At 35.9% G+C, this 23,107-nt stretch overlaps 1 protein-coding gene across 2 annotated transcripts in view; it reads left to right on the top strand.

The window, feature by feature from the left end:
* raraa (retinoic acid receptor, alpha a) overlaps nucleotides 1–23,107 on the top strand; it is a 187,630-nt gene that overhangs the window by 90,177 nt on the left and 74,346 nt on the right. The window contains exon 2 of one of the 2 annotated variants that reach the window (XM_016522965.1): nucleotides 600–1,072. In XM_016522965.1, coding sequence (XP_016378451.1) covers nucleotides 925–1,072 — 148 coding nt within the window. In that variant the 5' untranslated portion in view covers nucleotides 600–924. Of the gene's footprint in view, nucleotides 1–599; nucleotides 1,073–23,107 lie in introns of those variants that run through there. The other variant, XM_016522966.1, reaches the window with a different exon arrangement.

Genomic DNA, 23,107 nt, shown 5'->3' with positions numbered 1-23,107 from the left:
TATGAATCTTTATGTTTTATATAATTGCAAGTTTGTGGAGTTGTGGAGTTGTTTGACTAGTGGTATAACTGCTTCCTTAACATCACAGCACAGGTATATGACCTTATTTTTGTGTAATTGAAGAGTAGTTCCCACATAAAAAAAGACAGGCCTCTTAACAGCCTATAAAAATTTTCTCAAATTGATAAAATATTTATGACCACGCCTGGCCAACATAAAAAGAGGAACACATGACTTGGTGTCCTTTGGACATGTTGTGTGTGTGAGGGTGAGATTGGCGTAAGCACTCTTCTGAAATGATGTGGTGTTCTGGAGAAAAATGATCTTTCTTATGGTGTCTGCAACACTTGACGCAACACTCAGTGCTCTGACGGCATTACACACATCGATTTACACCATTTAATCAAAAGAATAGGATTTATTTGAATTACAGAAGGGGTGTTTAATTTCTGTCAAATTCTCATAGTGTTTATTAGGTCCTATGTTTTTTTTTGTGGATAGCGTTTAGGGATCTAAAAGTGAACCACTACTTTACTTTGTACAAAAGCATTCCATATTTTACTTGCAATTAATCTCACTCTCTCTTTTTCAACCTGTAGGAATTCTAACAGAAGAAGAAAGTGGAGCACATCACAAATGCTGACTCTTGGATTCATTAAATGGAATCAAATCTTTTTGGAAATAAACTCAATAGGCCTGTGTGATATGGGAAACAACCCCTACAGAAAACCCCCTGGCAGCAAAAGAGAGTCACTCCTCTATTCATCTGTCTAGACACACCATTTTCTACCAGTGTCACACGGAATAAGCACGTCCACTCTCTCTTCTGAATGCTCTTATGGGTAAATAATCTCCAGAAAGCATCTAATTTGAACGTCATTTTGGATTCTTCCGTGTGATTGTGGGCGAACTCTAGTGGTAGCCATGTCTGGTAAGGGCAAGCCCAGCCCACACCTCAATGGCTTCCCAATGGCCCACTATTCCTATTTCTTCCCGCACATGCTGGGGGGGCTTTCTCCACCCTCTCTGCCCACCCTACCCCTCAGTGGATACAGCACACCTTCACCAGCCAGTGAGTATGACATCGATCCCTGTTCAATGAATCGTGATTGATTGATTGATTGATTGATTGATTGATTGATTTTGATGCGTTGGGATTCCATTTTGTGTTGAGTTTTGAGATTAAGATATATTTATCCTTTTGTTGAGTGCATCACAAGAAGTTTTTACATTACTTTTTCATTGGTAGTATATATCCTAAACTTTCAAATGTCCACAGTACTTCTTAGCATTAATGTAGTACTCTGTCTGGAGTCTGAGTCCATATTCTGAGTCCATATTCCATAGTCCTGGACTTATCATGGACTCTGGGGCATTTGAACTTGGCCTTGGTCTATCATCTGTGATGGTTTGCATGTCTCTAGACTTAAGCACAATGTGTGTGCGCTGCAGAGGTTTGCATGACATTGACGTGAAACTGGGATTTATTAACTCCCAGTGGAAAGTTCCATTCATCATTGATTTTTTTAATTATGAAGAGGTCTCGTCTACTTCTTTACGATAGCTTTCTATATGCTCTTAAAAATAAAGGTTCTGTATTGTCATCTGTGGTTCCATGAAGAACCTTTAACATCCATGGAAACTTTTAATTGCACAAAAATCTCTTTATAGTGGAAAAGGGTTCTTTAGAATATTCTTTACACTAAGAAAAAAAATGGATCTTGGTTTCCTGAAAGGTTCTTTGGTAACCTAAATGGTTATTCAATGGCAGGGGTGGCCAATCCTGATCATGGAGATCTACCTTCCTGTAAAGTTAAGCTCCATTCTCTTAAATTGTGACAGCAATGCCATAGAAGAAACATTTTTGGTTCCCCTTTCAATGAGTAATTCTTAAAATAATTTTTTTTATATGTGTGAAGAATATTTTATAATCTAATGGTGTGTTCATACTTTGCCAGTTTGGTTTGATTAAATTATTTGAATAGGTGTGTGATCACTATCTCCAAACCTTGTTGCACACCTTTTCAAGGGGGTCGTTAGAAGACAGAATCGCGATTCATATATGAATAGATTTGTACGTGAAGCCCTAGTTTTCTCTTCCTCTTCTCTAAAGCAGCGCAGCATGGCCTTGCCCACTTTGCTGACTTTTCCCGAGGGTGGGGTTTATCTGGGTTTGTGATGTCACGAACCCGGGAAGTAACTTGTTGTAGTCCCTACCAGCCATTTTTGTAGGCATTAAACAGCCAGAATTTTATATCTCCAAATTAAAATATCTCCATTTACATTGAACTTTCAGCTTCGTAACTTTGCAGATATTGTTTTTCTCTTAAATTGTGACAGCAATGCCATAGAAGAAACATTTTTGGTTCCCCTTTCAGTGAGTAATTCTTAAAAGAAAATGTTTTTATATGTGTGAAGAATATATTATAATCTAATGGTGTGTTCATACTTTGCCGGTTTGGTTTGATTAAATTATTTGAATAGGTGTGTGATCACTACCTCCAAACCTTGTTGCACACCTTTTCAAGGGGTCTCAGTCTGCTTCCAAACAAACTCTTGAAAACAGGCCAAAGACATCTAATTGCACCAAGAACATAATGTGAATATTAAGCACACCTGGTTCTTCTCGTCATTGGAACTATGTTTTCCATTTTGGTGCAGGTGTTGGGAACCCCATCTCATTGCAGCAGATCTGAGTGTGCAACGGAGGAATTCCTGGCACTGTTTTGACTCCTTTACACATTTTACAAACTCTTTGTGAGTTCTCAGCTGGTAAAAATACCACCATATGTATACTTGTACAACAAGCACATTTAGCCCACTTTTATAACTAAGTGTATAATTTTCTTCTTTGTTCTAGGCCAAAAGAACCTAGAGAACAGGTGTGAACATCCTAAAGAACCTTTTCCCACTATATATAACCTTTTGTACAATGGAAAGTTTTCATGGGTGTTGAAGGTTCTTTATAGAACCATTGATGCCAGTAGAGAACCTTTATTGTGACGAGTGTAAGCCTGATAAAACACAACTGAACCAGCTCATTCAGATCTTCAGGAGCACTTAATAATTACAGACAGGTTTGTTGGAGAAGGGTTGTAACTGAACTCTGCAAGAAGGTAGATCTCCAGGAGTGTACCTACTGGATTCTGCTGTTTTCAGTTGTTTGTTTGAAATACTGTTGCAGAAAAAAAAAATGTGGACACTTTGGATTTGCCTGAATATCTTGAGCCATGATTTGCAGGTGATGCTTCTTGTCAATATACTCATTGTAACTCTGCCCAAACCTCCAATCTCGTGTCATTGATTGGACTCTGGGTTGGCTGCATGGCGCCTGACTCCAGTCAGCTTTCTGAGACATCATTATCCTAAGGATTCGCATTTTTTCACCCTGCACTGTGAATGTTTGCAGAGAGTGTGCAATAAAGACATAGCATTGTTTGTTTGTTACTTGTTTTAAAAGCAGATTGTGTACTAACAAACATGTACGGTGCTGCGTACTGCCGCTGTGATCCAGACTCAAGCTGCTTTGAATGTTTGTGATGGTTAATTGAAAACTACAGGGACAGAACACGAGCTAGAATGATTTGAATGACGTGGATTATTGAATGTCTGGACGATGAATCTCGTACTGACGGCTCTTCAGAAGAAACAGAAGTGCGATACGAATCACTTCCTCTTTGAGGCAAAAGAGTGTGTATATGAGGCTTTCATGGCAAATGATGTTATGTGCTGTGTTTACCAAGTGAGGTGCTTCCTTCCCTTTCACAGAACAAATATGTCCTGCCTGTAAACAGCAGTTGGAGCGCAGGACACAAGCTCTTCCTGTGCACAGAGCTTTCTCTTTCACACATGCATTCACTCTCACATTACTGTTTTTAACCTATTATTAACCATTACACTAATACATTTTTAAATATATATATATATATTTGGTTAAACTGCACATTTAATGAACTGTGCTAGTTTCATATCTCTTCTATCATGGTATCTTTTTTTCAGACCTACATTGTAGTACAGTAAGTATATTTAACTACTATGTACTAACATTTATATACACATCTCTAATTAATTTAGGTAATTACAGTATAATTACACTGCTGACCTAAACCCAACCTCAAACCTAACCATTCCACAAAACCTCAACAAAACCTGAAAATTGTTATAATATTATCATAAAGCATTATTATTTGACGTAATTACATAGTAATTAAAGGAAATTGTATTTATTTATTTAATTATTTATGACTTTTGTACTTTTTTTCCCACCTTGTTACACTTGTATTGTTCCCAGTCAAAAATGTCATGCCACAAAAATTACATTTAAACTTCTTGTTTCCATTAGCACAGGTTTTGTATTTCTTTTTGGAACTGACTGATCATAGGCCACATTGATCTGAGCTTACGCACCTCAGTTTTTGAGGAACAGTGCCAAAATTATTCACAAATAAATAATGTTTTTTTTTAGATCATTGAGGCCTCCCTTCCAAAATACAAGTTGACAAAAAAGACAGAATTCAAGATTTGGTCATAATAGACATAGCATAATGAGAGATTTACAATCAGTTGTTTAAAAGGCTGGTTATTGTTGACTGGGAACACCAAATTAGATAAATGATTTTCATCACAACACAAGCGATAAATGCAGTTTAACTACTGAAGCTTGTTTAGTTTCAAAGTAGCTCAGGATTTTTATGTTATAATATACAACTGTGGCAAAAAGTGTGTCTGTTATTTGCTGTTTTTGGTTGGAATGTTCTATGTGTCAATATTAGTGTGTAAATGGCAAGGTGGATGTGGTAAAAGTGGTCACCTTAAGGTATGTGTGTGTTTGTGTTAGTGGAGCAGGTGGTTTTGCTCGGTCTTGGTGGTCCCTGTTGAGAGGGGGTCCATGTGGGTGGTTGAAACCAGACTAAACGTGAAAGGGAACTCTAACACACAGTCACGATAGTTTATTAATATTGAAAACCGCATAGCTGTCACAGCAGCTCCAATGTGTTTGCGTGTTTGTTTTGTTGTTCTGTTTATTTATAGAAGCGGGCTGTTTTTGCATTATGTAATGTTCTTTTTGAACGTTTTTAAAAATGGATCTGAATTTTTTAATTGGAAAGATTTAGTATGGTTTGTGGGGAATTGTGTTTAACAGCTGCTGGGTGTGTGTTGTGCAGAAGTGCAGAAGCATCGAGAAACGGCTTGCTGTGGATTTGCTGTTTTTGTGTACATATGGTATAACTTGAGACACGTTGCTGCATATTCACATTACTCATATTTCACTCATATTTCATTTCATCCACGTACACATTCATCTGTGAGCATTGCATAAAGAGTGTCAGGTTTGCGAGACCCTGGCCCTCATCCAAAAGTCTCAATGAACAACATTGCATGTGTGGGATGTGGTGGTCTTCTTAAATGAGACGGCAAAGTACTGTACCCTCTTTGGACATTTTTTTTGTTTTTTTCAAATTCATGTCCCAGTTCCATATGACGTTTACATATTTTCTGGATTACAGGCATGTGGATCAGAAGAAAAAGCAACTACCAATAATATGTAGGCTATTTGTGCTGTGGATTATTTTCTTCTGTAAATTTGTGTCTGCACACCCATTTCACACAACTATACGTCAGTGTACTTTACAATGGAAAAAAAGATCCTGATCAGTTCATGTTTGTGTTTGATTTGGATCAGTGTAAAGATTATTAAGGTAATTTACAGTGTGTTACCCAACTACTTTTTATAGTGCAACAATTAACTCAGCTATATTAACAGTTTTATGATGTTATAAAGAGGTCTGCTTAAATAACAGGTCAGGGTCAGGTATTTCTCTCCACTAATACATTAACAGTCACAGAGGGTGTTAACTAACTTTAAATGTATTTTAAAATGACCCATTTCAAAAAGCCATTTTTTAATAATATTTAGTCCCTGTATGACATATTATGGCGTGTATGTTTTTTTTTTTTACTAGTAGTGTTAGTATTTTAATTGAATAGTAAATATTCAATTAAATACCGATGTCTATCCCTATGTTTTTGATTTAGCCACATACATTAGCATGTGTTAGTATTTGTATTATAAATTATATTCAAGCCAAAATGTATGTGTTTTATAAATGATATATACTAGTTCTGATTTTACATGTATGCTTTAAGTCATTATACGTATTGCTGAAGTAATATTTAAAGTTTTTTTTTTTTTTTTTTACTTAAATACTTAAATGCTCAATTGCTCATAAAATTGACTGAAATCATTTTTAAAGTATGCATTTCACAGGTCATCAAAATCTTCTTTTTGTCCATCTTACCAAGTTAACAAGCCAAGTTTTTCAAATTTATGACCAATGAAATCCATTTAAGCATCAAACATAGCTGGTCTAAACTATGGTCATTTGTCCTGGTGAATAGACCTCAGTCACCACAACACAGAGCTTTTGACCCAAAGCAATATTACTCAATTATAAACACAGCTGAAGATGAACAACGTTGACAGTGTCTATCCACAAAAATACTCAAATGCAAATGCATTGGAATTCAGCACTGAAAGAGCATTTATTTTATTTAATTTTTTGTTATTTTAACATCTAGTGTGTTCTAATATTGCCATGATACTCATAAAATTACTTTAAGATTATTTTAATGAAAAAACAAATCAGCAATTTCAATTGAATTGAAAAGTCGATTTCAAAAGCTAAGAAAACAATTACTTTTTACTTTGAATAGATAAGTGCAATTTATGTGGAAACTTTATTGTAATTACGCATTTTTGGTTAGATACAGTGTAGATACTGACATAATGATCATACTTCGGCACACTTTTTGTATACTTTTTACACCCCTGGAAATAAATCATTAAGATTTACTTTCAACCAAGTCAAAAAAATAAGTTTATCCAAACATTCCATAAGACTCTCTTATGTAAACCAAACATTTGCAGCTTGTAGCCATGGAGACTGATATTGTTGATAATAGTATAGTTCTACAATATCAATGCAAAAAGCTAATGACAGTGATTGGCTTTATTTTATAAATATAAAAAGTTAATCAGAAACCTCTTCAAGATAAGAACTGCACAGTTTATTTTCCCTGATGTGTTTATCTTGCAAGCTGACAGTAGCCACACACACACACACACACACACACACACACACACACTGATCCGTCTCTACAGGCCTTTCCACCACTGATTATGCAAATTGCCCTATGCTTTCCATCCTCTCTGTGAAAGAATGAGCTGTCTTTCTGTAATCCTGGATGACTCCATTCAGTGGTGAATCCTTCTTCCTCTCTCTCTCACACAAACACATTCTCACACACAGACACAGGCCTTATGGGAATTTAGCTGTAAATATTACATAGACACTGTCAGAAACTTCACTGCACTGGCATTAAATACAGCCATACTGAAGCTACAGCAGAAAATATAAGTGCTGATTTGGTTTATTTGGGATGTAGTACAATGTCCATTTGTTATATTGCCTCTGTGCCACTGCAGCTGATTTTTCAGAATCTGAAACTTTCATCCCCAAACCTACATTGACCCCTGACCCCAAGAGGATCCTGATTTTCAAAGACCTTAATTTAATTTATATATCTTAGGCCATTTTTTCAGGCCAAAGATATATTTGAAACATACTTGAATGCCTGTAAGTTGCTTCAGTCATATGAATAAATGTAATGTGTAAATACAGTAACAAAATTTGTATGTCTTTAGTTTGAATCGTATACATCACTTGCACCTTGTCCTAAGCAAGCACAATAAGACAAGATTCCAGCAATATGCAATTTGTATCTCCTCACCAAATGCAAAAGTGGAGTGTAATGTGGTACAGTCAATAAAAAAAAACAATCAGTGTATAATGACGTAAATCGCTGCTTAACCACCATAGTCGGAGAAATTAAAGATATAGTTCACCCAAAAATGATCATTATTTGCTCACCGTTGTGTTGTTCTAATGCCGTATGCCCATTTTTTTTCTTTTTCAGGCCACAAAAAGAGATTTAATAATAATATAATGACAGTATCAACATCAAGCTTTTAAAAAAGATGCAAAAGTATCACATGTGACACGTGCCATATATTCCAAGTGTTCCGGGGGTATACAATAGGGTTTGGCGAGAAACAAACTAAAATGCAACATATTATTTGACAAATACCCTGACTTGACCATTGGTATCTGTGCACAACTGCTCGTTTATGTATTGTTTTGTGAATGTTTGCTGGATCTATGGTTTCGGGAAATGATGAATAGTTGAAAATGACAGAACCTGCAACCGCAGTTGGCTAATGATAATTTTGGGAAACGCACCCCAGAAACTTGTGTTTGCTTGCTCTCTTATATACTTGTAATATATTAAACAGTTTAAAACTACATACACATATTTCCGTGTCTTCCACGATGCTTCAGTAGATGCCATTTTTATAAGATCTTAACTTGAGGGATTTGTCATTTAATATGTGATTCTAAAGTTCCACAGTCAGTCTCTCCTTATCCATGTTTAATATACACGAGGAGCACTATTTCAGTCTAATTAGATTTCAGTGTTGGCAGGGCTGCACAACGTGGTTTCACAGAAATAGAAACCAAGTGATCAACAAAATGCAGTGTTACTTGTCATGGTTGTTGTTGGTTAGAATAAAACTTGTTGCTTTTTGTGTCAGGCCTGGTTAGGGCTAAAAAGTTCTCTTGGTGGCCATCTTGAGAACACAATGAAGCAGTTATTTACGTACGACTGCAAAAAAAATTAACTCACATTTTCAATCAGAAAATGTTCAGGTTGGTCCAGCCAGTGCGCATGTGCAATGTAGAGCAAAGATTATGTTTCACATAAAGAGTTTCATGTAAAGACCAGGCAGCACAGAGCGGCGATTTGTTCTTTTGTTTGAATGGTGGGATTTACTTTACTAGAGACGCTATATTTGGTGTTAATAATACCAGTGGTCAATCAGTGGTAGATTTGTTCGGATCACCATCCGTCTTTTAAATTTGTCTTCAGAGTGAGTCAGCATCATCTTTTCTGTGCAGTTGTAGGCCACTCCTCATTGGTGAAGATCAGTTGAGCTTGACTTTACAGACCTAATGGTGAACGATCACTCCGAGGCTCTCATAAACCTGTAGAGCTGCCAAACAAACAGTATTCTGTCTCTCTCTCCTCTCATCCATCATTTGACCCTTCCCTTCAGAGACAGGCAGCGAGATGCGGGACGAGTGAGAGACGAGAGCTCCGAGGCCCTCTAAATCTCCAGCTCCCTTCACTGAAGAATCAACCGCCAGAGGAAGGAATTTTCTCTGTCAGTCTGCTCTCCCTTTCCATTCATTTTTTGTCCACACCTTCCTCGGGAGTGAGGGTATCCTGCAAAAATGAGAGAAAGAATAAGAGATGGAAACTTTCAGAAAAGGGCCAAAGCAAATAGTCCGAAGTGTGGAATGCTGGGAACACTGATGTTTGCACAGGTCTGACTCAAATTCTCCAGTCTGAATTACTAACAACAGTCAGGCAAAACAAAGGCTTTGGTTGTAACATTTGTTGTATAGTTCATTCGGCTTGGATTACATGTGTCATTATGCTCCAATAATGTGTTATTTCTAATGTGTTTTCAGCATTGCCACAAGGGCGCTATTTGCAGACATTAGCATAAAGTCTTTCTCTTCAGGTCAATTATTGTCGTGGTGGAACAACAATATGAAGACAATTTTGCTGAACAAGTTAGTCATAATTAAACTCTCAACCTGTTAGCTGGCTTTCCTGCTGCACTAACCTTACGTATAACTGCACTTTAGATTGGGACTGTGCGCTAGCATTCTAGTTTGTGTTTGCATACTAGTGTAAACTATGTTTCTGGCCTAACACTGACTGTCCTCTTAACATTTGTAAAACATCTGTCGTGTATCTGCAAAAGTCATGTGCAGTCTTTTTAATTTTAAGCCCTTGAAACAACTTTGCAAAAAAGTTCTTGTGCTTATTTGATAAGATCGCAAAAATTATTGTATCTTGATACTGCATTTTGCAGATAACAAAGTTAGTACAGCATACTTAAAGCTACTAGAGAGTTTGATAGTACATGCCAAAACGGTCGTGGTTTTGGTTAGCTTTTTTTGTTGACATCTATTGAACCCTTTTGCTAAGGGACTTTTTGGTTATAAATAAACGGCATCTTCAAAGCTTTATGTTTACATGTCATGTATGTTTATTTAATCTGATTTTATGATATACGTACAGTATATGTGGTATATGATTTAGCTCTTGGACAGTAAATTAATTAGACATTCTATAGTTTACCCAAAATAAAATGGATCACCCTTGGCCTATTCACCAAACATTCTGCTGCATTTTATACACTTAAGCCCAAAGTAAACTTTGTTTTTTATGTGTACGCTGTATACAGTGTGCATAAATTTACAGTGTACGTATTTTTTTTTATACTTCAGTATTGCTAGTCTGTAGTGAGCATTATCTAGCTAACATTTCTATTAAATTTATGTTTGAAATAATGTCAGAAAGACATCGGTCCTGCTGCTGTGGTAAATAACAGAGGTGACATTTTACAACACAAGTACGTTGTCATATTGTCACAAACTATGAGCCAGGATCCTTACCAGTGCCCAAATTTGTGTACATAATGTACTAATACATGACCTTGGGATATAGGGAGCTGGTTGAAACACACTCGAAGGTCTTCAGGATCATTAGAAGAAACTACCAGACAGGTGTGTGGAAGTAGGTTATAGCTAAATCCTGCAATACATTGACCCTCCAGGAGCAGAATTGGACACCCCTTTAAGTAATCGAGATTTCCTCACGTTTGCTTCTGGGAATTGAGCAAAGCATTGTTTATATAAGCTGCCACTGCATTGCATGCCTATCTATTTTTGTTATAGCATCAAAATCAGAACCTTAAAACAGATTTATTTTATAGTAATTACAATAGGAATCCTATGGAAGCCCGTTTCCGCCACTGAATAAAAAATAAAAAAGGTAATTGCTTTTTTTCTCGCAATTTCGACTTTACATCTTATAATTCTGACTTTTTTTCTTGCAATTCTGACTTTTCTTCTCAGAATTGTGTCATATAAACTTGCAATTCTGACTTTTTTCTCAGAACTGTGAGATATAAACTCACAATTGCGAGTTATAAAGTCAGAATTGCTAGATAAATAAGTCAGAATTGCGGGATATGAACTCGCAATTCTGACTTTTTTCTCAGAACTGTGAGATATAAACTCACAATTGCGAGTTATAAAGTCAGAATTGCTAGATAAATAAGTCAGAATTGCGGGATATGAACTCGCAATTCTCACTTTTTTTCTCGCAATTGTGTTTGTATCTCGCAATTCTCACTTTTTTCTCACAATTGTGAGTTTGCATCTCACAATTCTGACTTTTTTTTCTCACAATTGTGTCATATAAACTTGCAATTCTGACTTTTTTTCTCAGAATTATGGGATATAAACTCGCAATTCTGACTTTTTTCTTCAGAATTGTGAGATAAAAACTCAAAAGTCTGAAGAAAAAGGTCAGAATAGCTAGATATGAAGTCAGAATTGCAGGATATGAACTCGCAATTCTGACTTTTTTTCTCACAATTCTGACTTTTTTTCTCGCAATTTCGACTTTACATCTTGTAATTCGGACTTTTTTTCTCAGAATTGTGAGATCCAAACTTGCAATTCTGACTTTTTTCCTCAGAATTGCCTGATACAAACTCACAATTCTGACTTTTTTTCTCAGAATTGTGTCATATAAACTTGCAATTCTCACTTTTTTCTCGGAACTGTGAGATATAAACTCACAATTGCAAGTTATAAAGTCAGAATTGAGAGATATAAAGTCAGAATTGCGGGATATTAACTCACAATTCTGACTTTTTTCTCAGAATTGTGTCATATAAACTTGCAATTCTGACTTTTTTCTCAGAATTGTGGGATATAAACTCGCAATTCTGACTTTTTTACTCGCAATTTTGACTTTACATCTTGTAATTCTGACTTTTTTTCTCAGAATTGTGAAATCCAAACCTGCAATTCTGACTTTTTTCCTCAGAATTGTGAAATCCAAGCCTGCAATTCTGACTTTTTTTCCTCAGAAAAAAAAAGTCAGAATTGTGAGATAAAAATTCGCAATTACCTTTTTTACATTTTTTAATCAGTGGCGTAAACGGGCTTCCATAGAATCCTGTGTAAGGGAATCACAGATATTATTGATACCATTGAATAAATGGCAGTTTGTGGATGTTTGGTCATGGCCTAGACAGTTTAAATGCACCCTTAAAGCAGAAATAGATAAAGGCAGGGCTGTGTGAGTGTGTGTGAAGTGTGTTATTCCAAACTGTTTAGATAATTGAAGCATTTACACAGTGTGGGCGCGAAACAAGCCATCTGGTTTGATTTACGCCAATATTGCTTTAATTAGTGAGTAAGTGTGAATGTGTGTGTATTTCTGTATGTGTGTTTTAGCAGACGAGAATGCAGCTGTTGTTGTGTGTGTGTGGACAGATAGCACAAATACATGTTGTAGGCTATTGTTGGACTTGTCAGGTTTGTTTGGACTTGATACGGTGGATTTAGTTTGATGATGGTTTGGATTTGGTTTGTTGATGGAGTTCTCTGAGCTCTTAAGTCATGTTTTCACTCAGTAGGATTTGTTTTTTGTTTTTTCCAATAAAGAATTGTTTGCGAACAGAAAGGTATCCTGCTAATGTTTGAAAAGCTCTGAAAAGACTTTGGTTTTCACTTCCTGCAACAGGAACAATGGATTTCTCTATTCGCTGTCAGGCAGTGTTCTGCATCTATATTTCTGCTCTCTTGCTGTGTTCTGCACATGCTATATGTCTTGCTAATTGAAAGCAGCTTTTAGTATGTGAGTGCTGATAGATGTGTATGTGTGTGTAGACGGTGCACAGACGGTGTAGACATGGCTAATTTTCCTCCATCCGCATGAGGCTGCTCACTGCTGGATCTAATTGACCCTCTGCTTCTTTTCTGTCCTTCGGTTCCTCCTCTTCATTCTTTCCTTCTCTCCTTCTCTCCCTCCTCCTCCCATCCTCTTGTAGCTGTTTTGTAGAGATTATACTATATAAGGCTTTGTGTATCATTTTTGTGCGTGCGGAAGCGTGCATAGCAGAGTTATTAGTAGCTAACTAAAGCTTAAATCATAAAAACTACAATTTGGTTAATTTGTATATATATAAAATACTGAAATAAAAATACTAAAAATTCTAAAGTAATACTGGCGCATAGTTGTTTATTATTTGTGAGCATTTAATAAGAAATTAATAAGGAATTTTACTAAGCCTGTAGCTGCCTGGAAAATCAGTGAAATTACTTATCATATTACATATTACATACAGTATGTATACGCATATAAGCTTTTTATTCCCCTCTCACTTCTAGAGCTCTAGTTCAGCTTCCTCTGTGTCTTAAGGGACTTCAAACGCTGTGGGCACTGTTAGGAAGGAGAATTTATTTTCCGTAAGCCTCTGATTTATTAGATTGAAAAATGAAACCACAAATCAAACAGATATTATTCCTTCCAGCTTTCGCAGGAACAAGTTAAATTACTAACAGGTCTAGATGTGTAGGTCTTTGAGAACGAACGTCTCTGTTCTAAAACATCATAAGGAAGAATTTTAAAGCTTCATGGGGGCTCCCAACAAAAGATACCTTTATTTTGGCCAAATTCAACGCAATCCAAGCATTCATTCTTGACATTTTAAAGATAAGGTAGCAAAATAGGTTGTTTACTTCTAAGGAACAGAGAATCAAAATACTCATAAACTAAATTACATTTTTGGTGCAAGAAACCTTGACTAACATTATAAGTGGACCTCAGCAGAAGAAATAAAATGATAACAGTGTAACCTATAATGACCCTTTTAAATGAACAGAAAATAAACTGAATTTGCTGAAAGAAACTTCAACTGCAGAGAACGAGAGACAGAAGAGGAGTTTGTGTGGATAAAGAGGGGATTGGGGACTATGGGGGAAGACAGGAGGAGAGGAGAGAGGGGATTCTGTCAGTAGATAAATTAAACAAAGGAAGCAGCATGTGATGGGTCTCACAGAGACCGTTTGTCTGTATGTGTGTGTCTGTGATAGTGAGAATCTCCTTCTAGTGCATGGGTTTTTCCTCATTTTTTTTTTTTTTTTTAGTAACCCTGACTGTGAAATCACCAAGTCTTAAGTTGTGGGGACCTCTCAAAACTGTGTAGTTAACATATAAATAATGTCTTAAAATAAAGTTTTCTGTAGTCAGTAGTTCTCAGCTAGTGTGTAATTAGTTTGGTCTGGTTCGCTAACAGCAGGAAAATATGACTACATTAAATACACAGGGGTATACATAATTAGCTTAACATAAAATTAGTCAAAGGAAAATTGCCAGCTTGATATAAACAAATAATATTAAATGACTGAGATATGGAGTATATCCAAAAGTCACAATGACATAGTGTTTGTAATACATGAAACATCTTTATCTTTAGTGATTTGAGCTTCTATTGGCCATTAGTCTGTCTGTGTGTGTGTGTGTGTGTGTGTGTGTGTGTGTGTGTGCGTGAGATATATTCTGTAAGGCCAATTTATTAATTTATTTTTTTAATGTTTTATTAATTGTTTCCCACAGTTTATGAAGATACATGCATACATACATACGCTAAACAATCCTGCATCAACTATTACATTGATAAACACATTTGCAAAAAACACACATATAGATATACAAGCTTTATCATTTTTTTCTTGACAGTATACAAAGTGTACAAAATCTAAATTATGTGGTATACATCCAGTACATATTAACAAATGATCAGTAATAAGCAATTTGCTTATGTTTAAATTGCAATTACAAGTGCTGTCAAATGGTAAATCATATATATGTGTTTTGTCTTTTTGAATTGGCATTGTGTTTTGTTTTAGGATCGAAGGAACTAAAACAGAAAAGGCACTAGTAATTTTCTGCCAGAACATTATCAGTTTTTCAACAATTTGTTTTCTTACAGTATATAGAGGATGTTAAAAAATGATCAAAAAGGAATAAATTAACAAAGTAGCTTACACTTATAAATAAACACAAATTTAGTGGGCTAGGGTTTTCCAGCTACCCATAGATCACACACGGGGAAATAATTTATCAAAGCGGTGCTGTCCAGACTATCTCTTTCTCACTCCTGCCATCTTTCTCTTTCCAGCCAAAGGGGAGGAATTAGGGATGACAGAGGAAGAGAAGGGAACGGAAAACAGGAGGCGGGTTAAAAAAGTGATTAACATGTAATTATTGTGCTAGTTTGATTTAGTGTGGCGGTTTTTCCAGAAGATCTCGGGAGTACCACACACACACACAGCTCTCATCCTGATTCAATGTCTGAAAATATACACACACAGTCAGCTGCTATATAGTTCTGTCAGTACTGGAATGATCTCACTACTGATGCTGGTGGTGAATTCAGAGTGAGTGTGTGTGTGTGTGTGTGTGTGTGTGCGTGTGCGTGTGCGTGTGCATGTGCGTGTGTGTGAGAGACCATTATTTTCTTTTAAGATTTTAGAAAATTTGATGCAAACACTCTATTTGTGTGACCATGTCACATGACCTTTCTACAGTCTGTCCAATAATACACATGAAACATTGCAACATATTGGGAAAAAAATGAATCTTTGAAAAACAGCAGTTTCCAGCAGAAGTGAACACTAGGGGTAATAAAAAACTGTAATTTCAAATGCAATAGAGCATTAGCTTTCTAGTGCCACTCACCGGACATTTCATTTCCAAACTGCCACGATACATACAAACCAACCAACGTAATAAAATGTTGTCAGATTCATATTTATCTGTTTTGGATAAAACCAAACTCACTTTTAGTGTGTAATATAATGTGGAAGAAGCAATGTAATATTATTTCACAGAAATGTTGGCACAGGCATGATTTCCTGTGAGCCTGTTTTGTAAATATTATAAGTCTAATATTGTAAGTCTAGTGTAATAGAATCATTGATCTCCTATCATCACCATGTAAAGCCAATAAACTACAAACATAACCAGAAATTTGTCCACCACGAAACTTACACCCATTTCAAAGAAAGAATTAGAGAATACCACAGTTTTGAATGGGAAATTCATATAAGTGCTTTACTTAAAACAAACATCACATTTCTGCTATTAAACCATCCAATCAACATACCCCATAGGTTAGGCATTCCAAGTGCATTGCTGTGAACACAGTTTTTGTACAAACAGAGGGATTTCAGGGAATTTAAATTATTTTCTGTGGTAAGACCTAAAGTTATCACAGATTGTTGCTTTAAAACTAAAGTCTGTGCTGATCCTAGAGTGGTCATTCACTAGAACAAGAGAAGCGTTAGTTCATGGTAGTTTGACAGGAGCTTATGTTTCATAATCTTTCCTTCAATCTTAGATATTCATTCAAACACTCACACTAGACATCACACAACATGGTGAAAACTATAAAGAGAGTGTGTTCATCATGTTGTCAGAGCATGTGTGTGTGGACAAAAAGCAGTTATATTTTTGATTTGAGTTAAACTTATGAGAAGAAACAGTGCAGAGTGATTCAAGACATGTGAAACTAGAACAGTTGTCTTAAATCATTAGGGCAAAAATCAGTTATACTTTAACGTTATTATATTTTTGCAGAACTCCCAAATATAATTTATTGCAGATTCCAGCTGAAATAAACACTTGTGGCAGTAAAACACAAATTATTACAGGAAAGATTATCTAACGACTTAACGATAAAGACTTATTTTTGCAGAGTTCCGTTTTCCATAATGCATGACTTGTAAACTTGTTGTTGCAAAACGTGCAAGAAGCAATGTAATATTATTTTGCAGTAATTATACCACAGGCACGTTTTCCCAGTGAGCCTATTTTGCATAAAATCTATCTTCAATTTAAAGACTCTTGTCTTAATGTATCCCAATATGGTTTTGTTGCGTTAATTTGTTAGCTAACAGCTATTACAAATGCAAACACGATGCTAATTTAGGAGAATTTTGAATTAAATATTACAAACCAACATAAAAAAAAACTACAAAAACCAACATTTCTTTAATTAAACTTTTGACTCAAAATCTTTTAGATGCTGAGATACAGACCTTATGATTCCCTTTGTGAGACAGCTGTCCCCATTCTCCCATACATTGTGTTTAAACATTTATTTACTCTTTTAAAATGAAATTAGAATGAGGAAGACCAAGCAAACAAAAATACAAAGGGTCAAGGTCCAATTAGTCAAGGGTCAAGATGAATCAATTTTGAATTTCATGAGAATTTACAGAACGTTTTGGGGGCACTTAGACACATACAGCAAAATATATCCAATCCAAAAATGACATTCACATACTGTATGTTATATATAACATGTATGATATCTCATTATAAATCATTGTAAATCTAGTTTGGATCTCTAGTAGGCTATTACCTACTGAATTATTGACCCTGAAATACACATATATATATATATATATGAAGGTAATACATTTATATAAAATGAAATAAATATGAAACTATATATATTTTCAATTCCTTAATTTAAAAAAATAATAAAAAAGATCTCAATGTTTGTTTGTTTATTTATTTTATTTTATTTTATTTTATTTTTTTATTTTTTTGCTGTATGGGGAAAGGCATGTTTATGCATCTGTGTCTGTCTGTGTCTGTCAAAAATAACCTTCAGCCATGCAACAACCTGGTTTCATTGAGACGTCCTTCCCTGTTTAATTTAAATATGCTCACTCTCTCGTCTTTATCTGTATCTCTCATTCTCTCTGTTCTATCAGTGGCTGTGATCGGCCGGGGTTCACTCTGTGTGTGTGATGGGTTTATTTGCTCTAATGATCAGCTTCACCGTCAGTGGGATGAGCTAATGAATACTAGAGTGTGTTTGGAGCGGCTCAAATCTGCTGATATAGCAGCCTGTGTCCTTTCAGCTCTTATCAAAGACATTTAAATGCTAATCAAGGGCCATGGTGACCCCCAACATGATGCCTGATGGGCTTCAGGGGGGTCGTTATCTCAAGTGTCCTGCAGTTAAGTGCGCGTCATGAATGCAAGTCATGTAAAATTAGTCTACTAAGTTAATTTACTAGACACTAAAACAGAAGAAGACATAGTGAGTTTATACGCTGTACTTCGATGGTCCAGGATGAGTTCGCTCTGCAGCTAGAAGACCACACTACACACATGCTCACTATCTAACCCAAACACACACACTCACACACTCCTCCTCTTCTTTCTTCTTTTTGATATGCTGATCTTCTTCTTTTCACTTTAATGAAGAGGTTTGGAAGTTATCCATTTCATTGCCCCCAGCCCGTCCCCCACAAACACCCCCCGGGCTCTGGGGTATTTGTCATGGGGCAGTGATGGGGCTTTGTTTGCTAGATTTCTGATGTGCTATTAGCATCTGAACTGATTCTGGCTCATTTTACATCTCACGCTTATCCAGATCACACACATACACAAGATAGAGACATCAGTGCTACTGTGAATATCAGCTTAATGTCATATGCATTTAAGTGTTTTGTCACTGCTAAGTGTGCAGGTCATTTTCAGTCTAATGTTAGTGTCCCATAATTTGCACTTGCAGTTCCTAGTTCAGATTTAATGGTAATTTCTTGTAGTTTTCAAAATGGGGAAAAAGTCTCCTGATGAAATTCAAATGGAGTGGCTTTTAGCTCATGACTGTTAGAATTAAGGCTAACATCTATATGCTAGTGCACTCCTAAAAGTTGAGTTATCTTTTAGTGGATAAACATTTTTAAAATGTAGTGTTTCTCTTCATTTTGTCCAATCAAATGCTCTCAGGAGTGAGAATGGTAATTAATTGTAATAGTAATTAACAGACCAATGTCTACATACTTTCCTGCTGAACAATGACATAACATGACAAACATAGCGCATCACAGTCTTTGTTTACACTTACAAGTTTTGAGATAATAATTTTATTAAAAATACAAATACACATTCCTCAAAAGCCTGATGTATCATGTTTGATACTTACATTTTAACATAATTTCTCAATAAAACAATGCATAAACATTTAAGTCAGTAAAGTAAATCTGAGATGCTTAGGTCCAGTAAATGTTCATTTTGAAATATGAATAACAATATAATGTCACTTCATAAAAAAACATTATAAGCAAATAGACATGTGAAGGTGAGCATTTTTAGAATTATGCTCTACAAGGTCTTTGAAAAGTCCTTGTTTGATACTTACATTTTAACATAATTTCTCAATAAAACAATGCATAAACATTTAAGTCAGTAAAGTAAATCTGAGATGCTTAGGTCCAGTAAATGTTCATTTTGAAATATGAATAACAATATAATGTCACTTCATAAAAAAACATTATAAGCAAATAGACATGTGAAGTTGAGCATTTTTAGAATTATACTCTACAAGGTCTTTGAAAAGTCCTACAGCCCTGCAAGGATAAGCGATATGGAAAATGGATGGATGGATATTAAAAAATATAAACTATAAATTAGATGGCAGAAGGCATGTGGTAGATTGTGTAGAACAGGCTTATGATCAAGTTGGTCATTTAAATTCATGTATCATGATGTATAACAAATAAAATGTATATGAATTCAGATAGATTTTTAAAAATAACGATTTTTTTTGTAAGTGTCCTGAGTCTTTGCATAATGTGACACATATAACAACAGCAACTTCATTGATTATAATGGGATCAATCTAGTTTTGCATCAGTCTTTCCAGACTGAACTGTTCCTGTTTTGAAAACTGTACTTGGTGACAGACTGTAGTGGTTCCTGGTTCCTGGTTCGTGACTAGCAGATTTTAGTGGGTCGGTGCGGAGCCTATTTTTCTGACCCAGAACTGCTTTTTCTGCTGTGGAAATTCGTGGAAAGGATGCAGATTGGACACCAGCTCCGGTTCCCCTGTTGAAAAAAGTGGCTTTTGTCACACTTACTGTTTGTGCGCTGTGTATCAGGGCACGAGCACACACAGGAAATCCATTTAAAGCAACCCCCTCCCCCATCCAATTCTCACAATGGTTTAATCCTCTCCAACAGCACTCAAGCCGAGAGTGTTTCTTTTTCACTGCTCTTGACAGCATGTTGGCTTACCCCAGTTCAGCATCACGAGGATGGGCTTTTACAGCCACTTTGCAATGGATAGATGGATGAATGGACAGAGCGAACGTGCTAGAGCTTCAGAAACCTTAGCGTCTTGTGAATCCGCCACATTAACCAGATCAGTGTGAAACAGAAACCCAGAATCTTGCTCTTTTTCTCTCTCACCGACTATAGCCCTATTTGGACAGAACTGGTTTTCCAAGAGGTCAGGTCAGATTCATGTTTCACAGACGTACTTTGTGATCTTAATCCCATCTGAATTGAACAAGTCTGTGTCTCTCACACAATCTTGGAAAAAGAAAAAGAAAAAAGACTTATTTTTCAGCTAAATTGGGCGTCCTCTAAGAAATCGAATCCCGTTCTGGATAGGAATGTCTATGACTGCTGTACATTATTTCTTTTCCACATATCCTCATTTATACTACACTAACTATTTATTTTGTAACTAAAGCTACATTTCTGATCTGAAGCACCTTCATTATAGTTTTCAACCTTGCTCCTGGAGACCCACCGTCATTCAAAGTTTATTTCCAACCTGCTTCAACACACCTTCCTGTGATTTTCAAGCAATCCTGAAGACCTTGATTAGCTGGTTCAGGTGTGTTTGATTAAACTCTGCAGGACAATAGATTTCTAGGATAAGAGTTGACCTCTAATCTAGACCTAGATAGCTTTCTTTACAAAATTACAGTCTGTAATGATGGCATTCAACCTGATCTCATAAGAAAATTTAACTATTTTATGAGGTGGAAGTTGCACACAATTTTTGCAATGGGAATCGTATGAAAACGTTCGATTTTTAGAAGAAAAAAAAGCTATTAAGATCCAACCATAACATTCACATTCAGACAATACAAACTTAGTTAAAACTTAAGTGATTCCAAGTCTCTCCAATTCTCTTTTCTGATATGACAGATGTTCTCTTAAAAGTCATAACTTAACCATCTTTTAGAAAACCTATCTTGTCCAAATAGTGTGTGTTTGCATTCACAGATTTATGCTAGTACCGTTTATTTTTGTTGTTTACAGCATCTACATCTATCACAGATACAGATATGATTTCTCAGAACACCTTCAATGAGGTTTAGGGGTAAGGTTAGGGTAAGGGGATAGAAAAAAAACAGTTTGCACAGTATGAAAACCATTACGTTTATACAATGTCCCTATAAAACATGGAAACCCAACATGGGTGTGTGTGTGTGTGTGTGTGTGTGTGTGTGTGTGTGTGTGTGTGTGTAGAAAAAAAAAGCAGTTTTGGAATGACAATGGGGGTGAGTAAATAATAGAATTTTCATTTTTAGATGGACTATCCCTTTAATACCAAGAGTAAACGGGGGCTACGTTTGTGACATATGCTTTTTCAAGGAAAGTCTGTTTGGCTAAAGGTGTATATTGGTCATTACAGCATGTAATGGCTGCCGTACATCAGCCGTTTGCCATAAAGACCTCTTGCCAGAGCTGCAGCGTGTGCCATAAATGCCTGAGCGTGCTCTATAGGGCACATTAAAGGGGCCATGCCTCTCTGTGTTTGAGGAATGATGGGTCACAGAGAATAAAAGTACAATGTGAGGCCATGTGGAGGTCTGTTGTTTGTGTAGATTTATGAAACACACCACCCTGTTAAACTGCCTGTTACAGCTTTGATGCACTTAGTGATGTTCTGATGACCCGCTCCAATACTACTAACATTCTCACTTTCCCGTGTGAGAGGGAGGTATTTGTATGTGCCATTTTCTACTTTTTAACCCTTAAAACATTTTTGGGGCACCTGACGCACCTACACTTTTCCTAGACCTATTCTATCAGTCAGCATCAATTGCCATATATCATTATAAACAGGAGAACTTGAAGTTTCAGTCTAGCTAATTTAAAGTCCCAATTTTCCTTTTGTTTTCTCTAAGAATGAAAGAATTTCCAGAATTTTAAGAAAAACGCAAGCAACAATTGGGTGTTTTTTTTTACTGTGTACTCAAACAGAAACTCCTGAAGTTTGGATTTTTTTTAGAAAGTTGTATCTGGGTGTTTTACACTTCCAAATAAAAGTTTTGTCTATATAACATTCCCCAAGTAAGTTATAGCAATTTATTACAATATTGTTATAGGCGCTTTTCAGTGAAAAAAAAAAAACAGGTTAGTTTACTAACAATATAGATGTGTCCAAAAAACGTTTAGGGAGTAAAGAAATTTTAATCAGTGTTATATAATAACAAAACACATTAAAAAAGTGACTTTTTTTTCAGAGAAATTATATTTTCAATCTGTGTATGAACAACAACAAACACAAACCGTGCAGCTATTTAGTGAAAACAATTGCACAAATTGTCTTCTGCAACAAAAATACAAACAGTGCAAATGATTCACAAACTACACACAAAATGAGTGAGAAATATACAGAGTGCAACAGAAAAAATAGTGAAAATGATCTTTGTGAACAATATAATTATTGTTTACAAAATATACATAATATAAATGGATCGATCCGCTGGCTGTACTCTGCGTCAGAATTGATTTTACATCGCCTAGCGACGCGAAGACATAAATTCCAGTGCTTTATCATCACTATTATTCATCCTTGTTTTTAGTTTGTTTTATGTCAAAGTCGTGTTTTTTTCAGTGCTTTTTACAACAGTTCTCTCATGCAAATGTGTTATTTTGTGTTTGTTTTCATGCACGCACGACAGACTTTACTTTCACTTTGCGTTTGTTCTAATTTCCAAGTAAACATTGTAAATAGTGTCGGGTGTCTGGCCTTGCTTTGTGACAGAAGCTTGTAAATAATTTCTCTATCCAATGCTGTCACGTCACGTGACAAAAGAACGAACGATTCGAAAGACTTGAGAGATGAACTAATCAATTCTCTTTCCGGCTCAGACTGCATTGGTTACGTTTATGGGGCTATCCCGTGATGAACGAATGACTCAAACCTAAAGACTTGTCAGATAAGAGGTGAGGTGAGCTAATCATAGACTGAAGACCCAGGTAAACTAATCTTTTCTTTTTCTTA

The sequence above is a fragment of the Sinocyclocheilus rhinocerous genome, unplaced genomic scaffold (assembly GCF_001515625.1).
Source record: "Sinocyclocheilus rhinocerous isolate Xijiao unplaced genomic scaffold, SAMN03320098_v1.1 scaffold419, whole genome shotgun sequence".
NCBI lineage: Eukaryota > Metazoa > Chordata > Actinopteri > Cypriniformes > Cyprinidae > Sinocyclocheilus > Sinocyclocheilus rhinocerous.
Note: the sequence above shows the minus strand (reverse complement) of the source record. Positions and strands in the feature narration are given on the sequence as shown.